Here is an 11,910-nt window from a genome sequence, read left to right as displayed (position 1 = left end):
TTCACATTTTGCACATGTATACAGGTAACGACAAGAGCCGTTTCCCTTGAAAATCTTCACACCTACACGCGAATACGATACGATAAACTGATCTGATCTCAGTGGCACATGTATAAGGCCCTATTGTATCTCGGCCATGCTTGTAGCCTGTCCATCCGTTCAGAGTTTTCCTTCCCTTTTCACAAATGGGGAAATACTTACTGTATTTTAAAGTGTGTATAGAACAAGGTGTAACTTGTTAGTTTAACAAATTGAGTTTGTCTGCCGGAGGTATTCTACCCATATCTATAATAAAGGCTAGATATCCTGCCTGCGTTTCTGGTCGACGGAGTCGAATGTCCGCACATTTCAGCCATTTTGAGGACGGTAGGCTATAGCTCACTCCTCCTTAACATTGTGTTGGTAGTGGTACTTTTTAAATAACCAGAACTTGCTCAATTTTCAACCGATTTTCAAACGGGTTGGTTTGTTATAAACGTAAGATATTTCTTATGGCACTACATAGGCTACTTATGAAGAATTATAAATATGGGTTTTCATATGAAAATAACATTGACAGGTCTCTGACAGGTCTCGTTTCAAGGTAGTGTTCAATAGAGCAGATTGCACAAAATTCTGGCATCTTCATTGGCAATAAAGTCAGCAATTTCCTGTCGAAATCATAATGTAAGATGTTTAACAAACCAACCCGATTGGAAATCATGTGCAACTTCGGTTTTATTATGTGCAACTTAAGTTATTGAAAAGAAATAACAATTAGGCTACTCGCCAATTGATGTAAAATGACTGATACACAATAGCCGTGATACACAATTAAGCTGCACATTTCAACATGTTCAAGCATCCAGAATTATTACCAAGGTAATGACGATTGTAAATCAAGTCATTTGTAAATCCGTCAAAATTTCTGCGAAATAAGAGTGTAAACGATTGTGAAGATCACTGACGTTACCTAACGTATCACTGATCCCTACCGGAAGCTATACTGTCCTCAAAATGGCCTCCTGTGCGGACATCCAAGAGTCCGCCATAATCCATCTAGCCTTTATCTAAGATATCTATGATTCTACCAGTAGACAGGGAGCAGAGACTAGAAGCATGGCCGAGTTACAAACATCCCTAACCATACATCACTGTAAGCTTTCAGAAATCTGAGAAGTTTGAAATGGTTGCAATAAATAATTTATTTGAACCACAAAAATAGACGAGAATTCATACATTTTGATGTACTGTACACCCTTTTCAAATTTTCCATCCTTTTACGTAAATATACATTCTACCGATCTCAGCAAGATCAGCATTTCATAGAAAACAGCACATGATGAAAATAGATGGCACATTTAGTTTCCTGTAACCTTTTTGGCAACAATTTACATGACAAAAGTACATGACAGAAATATATAACAGCAAACATTCAAGTTTTTGCTCAATGCAAATGCAGGTTGAGACATATTTTTCAGCTCTCAGACAAAAAGAAGATTGAAAGCTCAGAAACAGAAACCCAAAACTGCTTTATTTTTACTGTCCCATCTTTTCAGTAATTTCTTCCACTCTAACTAGTTTTCATCAGAGCCGTCATTCTCATCAGCTTCAAACAGGACTCTGTGCAGTCCTTTCCAATCCTTCAGAGTTTAACAGGCAATCTAGGTGCAAACAAGCTTTTCCCATTCTCTTGGTAACCAATGCTCCATCAAATATCCATTCTTTGACAGACCACAAGCACAAGACTCTTAAATGTCACTATATTACACCTTTAATGACTGGCCTGACCTATGTGCTTCCACATACATCACTTAAGTCAAGCCTGGAATATGGAGAACTGAGTAGAAATCAGTAGCTCAAGGTGGATAGTGTCCAGAGCGCACTGCCATCTCCTCCCAAAGAGGACACAGAGATGGGCACTCATCAGACTTAGCATGGGATGATGCGCTACCTTCATTCACAGTGAGAGGGTATGGTCTTCTGACCAGCTTCTGGTGGACTTAGTGGAGGCTTTTCGGAACTGGGGCAGGTAGAGGCGCAGGCCACGCTGAGATGCACAGCTGGAGCAGCTGCTTTTGGAGTCCTGGCGGGTCAGGGGAGAATCGGACTCTGAGTCTGGTTCCACACATACCAGAACCTCTTCCTCTCTCAGAGAGCCTAAAGCTGGTCCCTCATGCTTCATCGGCTCTTCTTCCTCATCTTCATCATCTCCATCACCGCCTTCCTCATCCTCATCCTCATCATCCTGACAGCCCATGCCAAGATAGTAGAGTTCTGAGGACACCTTTGGACCGGCTAAAACCTCGTCCTCCTCTTCTGACGTCTCAGAGAACTCCTCAACCGAGGTGCAGGAGCAGGAATGCCGGGGGTCAGCCTCTCCAGTTTCTAGCACCAAGTGCTCCATCTCCCATAGGCCTCCAGTGAAGGAGCCTGAGATGTCGGAATTGTTGGCGGAGAAATTCCCTTCATCGCTGGAGTCCTGGTTCTGCTTAAGGCGCCGAGAGGGTTTGTCATTTAGGAGCACTGTGGCATACGTCACCGAGGACTGTCCTGACACTGAAGACTGACTTGAAGACTCGGGGGTCTCCAAGATACCGGAGGTCCCTCCAGAAACAAGTCCACAGGCTGAGTCTAAAAGAGGGGTGTCAGTGGTTTCCTCAGATATTACCCCAGTTTCCCTTTTTTTCTCGACTGTTGCAGGTATCGTCTTTTCCACAATCTCTGCCTCTGATATGACTTCAGATACGAGCAGCAGTGGACAGGCGGTGAGACCTTCAGGGTGTCTGAATAGGCTCTCAAAATTCTCCACCTGCAAATGGACAAGGTGCAGTGTTAGGAGGGGCATGTGAAGAATCTTACCCTAGTGCAGATGGTTTTACACTTGACATGTTATAGCACGAGAAAGGTAACAACAGATCTTTTGACTGTGGACCTACAGCAGAGACAATCCCACACCTGGATATTGAATAAGCCTCAGCATTACACATACAGGATATATTTTCATGAAAAGAGTTCTGTCACTTTTGAACAAATTCCTTCAGATTGCACATTCAGAATGAGCCGAGACCTCAGTGGATAGGAAATCACTGCAATGATGGCTTACCTTTTTAAGATCCACTCCTTGAGCCCAGGAACATTTATTGGGATCTGGGACTTCTTTCCACACCAGCCTCTTCATCCTGAAATGAGAAAAAAAAACTGCTGTGATGAAGGTAAATCCTTTCGGTCATCAAAGCAATGGATTTGTCTCTTTAGTTCTCCTCCTCAATGACACAGGTGACACACAATATACTTTTTTTCCCTCTTTTTCTGTCATTGTCATCTTACTTTCCATCACACTCCTAATATCATGTTCCACGAAAGGGCTACTCTCACTTCACTTGAAAAATATGAAAGTATTGTGCTGTATCTATTTTTCTGAAATGGCCAGTCAAATGGAGTTCAGTACAATCCTGTATTAATCTGATTCAATTCAATTACCTCTCCTGCTTCATTTTACTTATTATTTTAATCTCCTGCCCCTTTCATTTTAGTTTTTCTTCTTTTCTTTTTTTAAAAGTGAGAATCATTATTTATGACTCATGACTCGTGTTAACAATCTGTCTGAAAAACTCCTCAGACTAACATCTCTGGGTCGTGTCATTGAAGAATATCTGCTCTGAGTCTTTATGAATGCACACAGGTAACAATGGCTGTATTTTGATATCAGAACTATGCTTCATCAAGGATAATGGAGAGAGCCAAAAGAATTAAGAGAGAGTGGGTGGGTTGCACTGATTTATGGTTATGTGAACATTTTCCACCTCAACTTTGATTAAAAGGATTCAATGCACAAAAGAATGTGGATGGCTTTGAGCTGAGTAAAGAAGAAAGAGCCCTTTATTCTATGCTAGTCTGCGTAGGCCAACCAAATAAATACATGAAAACCATGAAAGCCCGATGAATAAACAGGTGATCCTCCCAGACAACCCCGAGGCCACAGCTGTTAATATGCAGGTGAGGTAGTCTCTTTATCAACACATGCACTGTCAGAGACACACAGAAAATGCACACAGAGTGTATCTTACTGATTCTGGGAGATGATGAGGGTGACAAAAAGAACCACGGCCAGGAAAGCGACGATCATTAATAGCATGTATGCCGCTGGGTCTTCTCTAGATGCTAAAAAAGAAATGTCAAAATTATGATTCAAATAAGACTCCCCAATCTGCTTGCAATCCTTAAATTTGACATATGAGCAAAACTGTGACGTCCATGCATGCAAAGTGGTGAAGGACTTACAGATACACTGGACAGGTTTCCCCTCTCCATCCTTATAGAGTGTGTAGAGGGTGAACTTATACTGCTCTGCACTATAAAAATGGCCTGTAACAGAAGACAGGGATTGTTACTACATGAGTGGTGCATAAAAAAGGCATATATTTTCATACACATACACAGAGACGTACCGTGCACATAGACCGCTCGGTCTGTAGGGGGCACTCTAATCCACTGAACTTTCCCCGCCGTTTGTCCTCTCTGCTCTAGCTCCCAGCTGTGGTCCAGCCACTCGATGATGAAGCCCAGTGGAGCTGGGCCAATAGGAAGCAGCGCCCAGGCCAGGTCCACGCATGTGCCGTTGATCACACGGCCAGTGAATGTCTGGACACTCTGGCCTGCACACACACACAAACCCCCACAGCAACAAGGCTTTCAAAATATCATCAGCACAAACACAGCAGCTAGGGTTTCTATATTTCAAATATGTTTACTTCATCTTAGTCACGCTTGTACTTGTGTGCGTGTGTGCATCCTGTGTGTATGTGGTGGTTATGCGTGAGTTTGTGTGTGTGTGTGTGTGTGTGTGTGTGTGTGTGTGTGTTTGTGTGGGTGTGTGTGCAAAGCTAATGGGACAAGCCTGGCACAAAGCAACAAACAGCTTTAGTGAAAATAATTAGCTCTGGGCAAAAATATGGATATCAGAGGATTAAAACAAAAATAGAAAAACAACTTCAACATTAAGCCTCTCATTTGCGCACAGAATCCACCTAGGCCGTGTGTGAGAGAGGCAGTGCCTGAGGAGTGTTTACTCTGATGGCCACCTTGTTACATCAGATTCATCTGATGCCTCATCTCTTATTCTGCACACTATAGTTAAAGGACACTAACATTTAGTATATCGTTTATACAGAAAGAAAAAAAAACATAATCTTTTAAGCAAATTAATCGTTCGTATATGTTTGGAATAATTATTCTAATATGTAATATTTTATAGATACGTACTGTATATATTATATTATAAAAAGGCCATCAGAAGTTCTCTAGTGAAAATGGAACAGACTGAACTTGATGCTAGTTTTTTTTCCAAATCTTAAAATCCAGTCCATCTTGGGAAAAATAATTTCTTTCTCTTTTCCTTCCAACTATGCATCCGATATATAAGAGTCTGCTTTTCTTCAATTTCTTCTAAATGTGACAGCATACTGGAATACTGACTTCAAAAATAGCAGGCTAGACTGACCAAAGGTCTTTGAGGGAAGCTACTCACGTTTAGGGTTCTTGGTTAGTGTCAGGATGTTGTTGTTGGAAGAGTTTCCGACTGAGTTGCGTGCCATTACAGTGACGGTGAGGGGCTCCTGTCCCAGCAGGAATGTATGGGAGGCTCCTACAGCTGCCTCACTTGACCACAAAGCGCCTCCACTGGCCTCTTGCTGAACTACAAGTCCTTCTACACATTGTTGTGGATCCTCAACAGGAAGAGGCTGAAAAGCAAGACCGCCCATGTCAGCCCAATGTCATCAAAGTCAAAGTAGCTTTATTGTCAATTACTTCACATGTCAAGACATACAAAGTAATTGATAGAACGTTTCCCACTCTCCCACGGTGAAACATATAAAGTGCACAGGCACAACAGATAAGACAGGACATTACCTAATACTAAGTACAACATACAGATAACATTCAGCAAAATAATTCTGATGACCAATGGTTGCTTTCTCTCTGCAGCAAAAGATCACAATCAAGACTTTTTCATTTGTGGTACCTCAGTGGTGGAATAACCTAGCCTGACGATGTCATACTCATAGTTCTAGTCAGAATATGAGTCTGATACTGCTCCATTGAGCTCTGATTATGGGGCGTGTTTCACGAACCAGGAAAAAAATGCCTCTGATTGGATACCTAGAACCAATCAGAGCAACGTAGTATGACCATCTGATACATTAGACTATTACCGGATCCCATAGGAAGGACGGCAAAAACATCTTTTCGATCGACAAATGCCTTGATTGTGTTTCTCTGTTCCTCTTTCAAAATGAATGCGCTGTCAATATCTGTGAGATATGCATGCTCACGTAATACTTATTTGCAGCGAGGCTCGCTAGCTACTATGTGTTTCAATGGGTTTTTGGTCTAAGCGTTAGCATTAACCTAACAATAATGGCCTTGAGCTTCAGTTAAGACCTACAATACTCATACATCATTCGTGTAGCACATACACAACTAACCGAGTCAATGTAGACATAAAAAAAGTCGTGTAGATAGCTTATTTCACATAAAATATTTCCCACTTACAGGCTCCCGAGACGCCGCCATCTTGGTACGATTTTGAATCTACCGTTAATTCAACTCAAGCCTTGTTTGATCATCTGTCCATCATCGTATAAAGCCCACCCTGACAATTTCATTGGTCAGATCATTTTGCTCAAAACTGATCATTTCTCCCCAATGGAGCAGTGCCAGACCGAACTTCCCAGACCACAAATGTGGTGGGCTGGGCTAAGTTCAGTCTGGTATCCAGGCTAGGAATAACCTGTTCTAGTGAAAGTCTTGATATCTTGTGCACATTACACAACTTTGCGGTAGGAGAGATCACTGTACACTGTAGATATGCAGGATGTGAGATGTTGCATTGTGAAAGCTGTCGAAATATATATTGGAGGGAAGTGAAAATACCAACCAGGTTATGCAATATCCTGATCTTTCCATGCAATATTGTAACAGAGCGGGTCTGAGCAGGTAAACCATAATTCATTTTTGGAATGCGTGCCACACTCACTGAAACCACACGTGTAGAGATAGAGCTTCTCCTGTACCTTGAAAAGCAGGGTGACGTTGACCTGGTTCCTCATAGAATCTTCTTTGCGCTCTCGCCAGAAATCGGGCCCTCGTTCAGGGGCTAAAAATAAAACCAATCACAGTTATTTTATCACTATAAACACAGATCTTTCTCCTGCTGTTGACTCTATGGTCAGGATGGGGACTTGTTGATTTCATGGGGACATAATGGCTTCTGATTTCCGGCACAATTAGGGAGAAAGAAGTAAAAAAGAAAATGTCTGCTAACAAGGGAGGGAAAGTAGCAGTCTAGATGGCTTCTGGTTGACTGCATGCATCAACAGTAATGTTTTACTGAACATCTAATCTTCTCTATTGTTTTACTTCACCTTTATGCCCAAAAGACCTGTTTAAATCATACACACTTGAGTCACAGTGCTATGGAAGAGTGACAAGGGTTAACAGAATATTTACCATGGATGTTTTTGATTGTGGAATTGCGGGGTTCACTCCAGTCGCTCCAGTGGCCTGAGCCATTGTGCCTCTTGCAGCACACCTCCACCTTATAGACCACGCAGGGCTCGAGCCCCATCACCTCAGCCCAAGACTCCACCTGGGGCCCCTGGTACTAAACACAAAAATGACCCACAGAAACAGTCATCATACAGCCCAATAAAATATTTTTTCAGAACAATTTTTTCATTCAATAATCAGACCCCATACAGACCCTATAGTCCCCTCACCACCCAACCTCCACCATGGACTTCAACACAGCCCCACTAATGCTGCGTTCCATTTACCTCAGAAGTTGGAGTTGGGGATGACGTCTCACCCAAGTAACCACATAACTGCAAGAACCAATAAGCCCCCCTCTCCCTCCCCCCTCCCCCACCTGCCTGTCTGTTTCCAGTGGTCAGGTGAAGAGGCAGCAGGAGAGACTGTGCCAGAACAAGGATACAGGTCCGACTACATCCATCCATCCATCCATCTATCTATCGATCCAACTATGGATTTATTTTAAGTTTACCCATGAGCAGAAAGTATCTAGGGCAAATATTTTTTTTTGTAAAAAATCTGTTGTACAACTCCTGTTGATAATCAATAGGCCCATTTCTCTTTTGTCTGTCTATAGCATTGGTACAGCCAGCTGTGGCACAGAGTTTAGGTAGACTCCTTCCTACCTGCGGGTTGGCTCTCTTCCCAGCAGCTGTGTACCGGACCATATACTCCAGCTCATACCCAATGAGGTCTGTGCGGGACCATGCCAGGCGCATGGTTCCATTGGGCATGCTGACTGCCTGCACATCTGTGGGTGGGGTGGGCTTCACTGCAGGATGCAAATATCAAACAGGGGGAGGTTGACATCAATGTGACAGTCACAGCACATCCACTGAGAATAAGACATAGCAACTTCACATCAGTGTGTACACACATGTACATACACGCAGGAAATAGAGTAATAAAGGACATTTGAATGCACACGGATGTGTTACACTGTGTTAATAATGATTCTGAAGGCTATCATTCCAAATACTGACACAGTCTGAAATAGTGTGGCAACACTCCATCACCAAAGGGCATGTTACTCACCCAGATCAATCGGTGTGACATACACAGGATGTGACTTCACTTGTCCCTCTCCATGAACCTCTTCTAACCACAATTTATAGCAGGATATCAGGCGAACTGTCTCCAAAGTGCACTTCCTAAGCCGACTGTCTCCATCTTGACACTTGGCCACCTGGGATACTGAGTCCGCTAGCTCCTCCTCCTCATTCATGTCGTCACAAGGCCCATCGTACAACCTAATGATACAGATATGGGCAGAACCGAAAGCTTGCATGAAGACAACTACCACCTAATGATACAGATACCGGAAGAACTAAGAGCTTGCATGAACACAATTACCACCTAATGATACTGATATGGGCAGAACCGAGAGCTTGCATGAACACAATTACCACCTAATGATACGGATATGGGCAGAACCGAGAGCTTGCATGAACACAAATAAAGTTATAGGCTATAGTATCCTCCCCATCACTAAATAATGATGGTCCCTCTGTACCTCAGTAAAAGCCAAGAACATCATTTAACATAATTTCCGATCAAAGACAACATCTGTACTATGAGGCTTTGGATAATCACACCTGCTGTATGCATAATGTTGTTTGCAATAGAGCTATAGCAGGGGCTTAAAGTTCAGCATAAACCAGAATGATCCAATGACATGGAGACTGCTAAAGGTCTATTCAGATATCTTATTTAATGTTTGTTTTATTTTATTCCATGGCAAAAGCATTATTTTATCTAGGTTGACTTTGCCACTTAAAGATAAACAAAGATGGAACACATTTCATAACCAACAGCACACCTACTTGTACATGAGCTGGTCCTCACTCCAGATAGTCTTATTCCATGTGCACGTCATCTTGTTTGTAGAGTCAACAGTGGTCTGGCAGTGAATGTCGGCACTGTAGCTACCTGTTACTGATGAGGATGAACCCACAAATCAACACACTTCTGCAGAATATGGTACACTCTCCAAAAAGCATTGCCACCTTGCTTAATAAAGTCGCTTCTAGGTTGTACATCTTGTTACATTTTTGTCTTTCTTTTATACATTTGACATTTGTTCACCTCTTTTTCCCTCATCCTTCTGTAAAAATTGAACTTCTTATTTTTTCAAACATAGGGATTGTGCGCAACATAATTAAAGTGCCCTGACCTGTGGTGTAGACTGTGGCATAGGGAGGGTTGCAGAGATCCTTCTCGCCCTTCTCACAGCAAAGCAGCACATTCACACCTGTCGCCTCAGTTTGCCAGGTGAGCGCACTCACATAATCGTTTACGACCCTGTACTGGCTCTCTGGGATTGGGTACTGGCCATTCAGCCACCAGCGGACATTAGTGGCATTACTGCGAGCGTCTTGGATGGCACAGTAAACAGTCACGTTGGACCCGGGGCTGGTAAACACCACCTCAGGCATGTAGCATGTACCTGAGACAACAGAAAAACAGCAAAACAGAGGTTAGCAGCTGCTCTGTATGTGAGACTGACAACTATGACGATAAAAACAGTGATAAAAATGTAAGAAAATAATGTCCTACATTTTATTTTTACAGTTCAGACTTCTCTGTATCTTCTTTATAGCGCAATGCAAGCTAAGGTAGTTAGATTCACCTTTGATAGAGGCAGATGTTGAGGCATTCAGACTCAGAACCTTAATATTCTACCATGTTTTTTCAGTCATTAATGGAACCATGTGATTTTATCATCTAACAGTTCTGAATTGCATTCTGAGCCTGGATGTCCTATTTCATTGCCTACAAAAATATGTTGATTTGAACAATGGAGCAAAGGCATTTTAGCTTACTTCGTTTACTGAAAGCCTGTTAAGGTTGAGGCTCGACGCCACATTGCTACTATGTGTACCACGCAGCGCATTCCATTTGGTTGCCACGGCAACCTGCCCCGACATTATTTATTTTATCAACTGTCTTCAAGCACTTGGCACCTATACACATTTAGAGCCAACGCACATCCATGTGAGTTTCCATCTCTTCCATTCCAACGTTCATTTTTATTAGGAATTTCCATCATATTTTCTGAGTGAGTCTCCGTCTGCACAGCTCAGGCTCGTGGGATGGTGTATAGATGCATTTCAGCCATTATGAGCAGAACAAGGGAACCCAACAGCCTGTGTGGACACGGAAGGCCGTTTCAAAAGCGGTGGATTTTTAGGGACAGTCAATGGGGTGTGACAAAGAGCTGAAGGCCTCGAGGGGTTTCAACTGCAGAGATGAACAGCTCTCAGCTACCCTGGACTACAAATGCACATGACGCCAAATGTCAATAATGTCTGCAACCAAAATTAAGATCCCTGAGATAACCAACAACTGCATACTAGAGTGGACGGCAAACAATAAGGTTCAAAGCAAACAAAACCACTGCACTGTTTATTTTGTGCTACAGCACATATCATAATGCAAAGATTATGTAAGTAAGGGATAATGTATTGTCCGGAGGTCATTCTACAAAAATAATTCCCGACGGGGCGAACAACACCCCGACGCGCAGCGGAAACATGTCTTATTTTTTTTTTATAAGTCACAAACTTGGGCAAAGGTTATCCAATTTGCACACAAAAATGAGCTTTTCCTTAATAAATATTTAATTCTTGTAAAGGAAACTAGTTTGAACCTGTTGGGAAGGTGTGTAAACAAGACCATCTTTCCATCTTTTCAAGACCATCATTTAAGTTGGAGTTGGTGTGAAGGTAACATTGCATTGCAGTGCCATCATTACCAACAACAGGTCAAGACCTAATCATGCTGCTTCTTCAGAATACCCTTTGAAGGATGCTTTTTACCAGCAAAAACTGGTGTTTCTGAGAAGTACGGGCTGTGAAGGCCTGGTAACAGCTAAAGCACTATAAAAGTGAGCCCCTAAATGTCATGTCTGGTGATAAGCCAGTTAAGCCCATTAGACGCCTGTGAGAATCTCTCATTAATTTGGCACCTGCTAAAACATGAGCCCAACACCATTAGCACAGCCATAATTACTGTAGAGAAAAAACATGAATAGGCTACACACAAAAGGTAACCCATGAGTAGGCTACATGTCACATATCATACTTGTTCCATGTTTGAATGTGTTCATTGTTAAAGTTATTATCATCCACAAGTGGTTGTCATTGCTCTAAATCTAAGACTACCTTTTATTGGTGAGCTGATTTGGAGAAATTAAACATTGCTTCAGGTTATGCAACAAACGGTGTTACTCCGTTGCCTAGTTGCTATGCTAGGGGGAATTGGAAACAGGACATTTTTTAATAACCTTAAATGGTTTAAATGGCAGAGTCCATTTGCATGACATAATAGCTAGTTATC

At 42.3% G+C, this 11,910-nt stretch overlaps 1 protein-coding gene across 3 annotated transcripts in view; it reads right to left on the bottom strand.

The window, feature by feature from the left end:
• Positions 1–1,172: 1,172 nt before the first annotated feature.
• Positions 1,173–11,910, bottom strand: part of lepr (leptin receptor) — a 32,564-nt gene continuing 21,826 nt past the window's right edge. For 2 of the 3 annotated variants that reach the window (XM_080832059.1, XM_080832058.1), the window contains exons 8-19: positions 9,746–10,018; positions 9,396–9,507; positions 8,608–8,822; positions 8,199–8,344; positions 7,492–7,645; positions 7,056–7,138; positions 5,510–5,723; positions 4,431–4,637; positions 4,264–4,347; positions 4,050–4,143; positions 3,086–3,161; positions 1,173–2,791 (exon numbers count right to left, since the gene is read on the bottom strand). In XM_080832059.1, coding sequence (XP_080688185.1) covers positions 1,940–2,791; positions 3,086–3,161; positions 4,050–4,143; positions 4,264–4,347; positions 4,431–4,637; positions 5,510–5,723; positions 7,056–7,138; positions 7,492–7,645; positions 8,199–8,344; positions 8,608–8,822; positions 9,396–9,507; positions 9,746–10,018 — 2,510 coding nt within the window. In that variant the 3' untranslated portion in view covers positions 1,173–1,939. The remainder of the gene's footprint in view (positions 2,792–3,085; positions 3,162–4,049; positions 4,144–4,263; positions 4,348–4,430; positions 4,638–5,509; positions 5,724–7,055; positions 7,139–7,491; positions 7,646–8,198; positions 8,345–8,607; positions 8,823–9,395; positions 9,508–9,745; positions 10,019–11,910) is intronic. The other variant, XM_080832060.1, reaches the window with a different exon arrangement.

The sequence above is a fragment of the Sprattus sprattus genome (assembly GCF_963457725.1).
Source record: "Sprattus sprattus genome assembly, chromosome: 2".
Lineage (NCBI taxonomy): Eukaryota > Metazoa > Chordata > Actinopteri > Clupeiformes > Clupeidae > Sprattus > Sprattus sprattus.
This window is presented reverse-complemented; position numbering and strand designations above follow the sequence as displayed.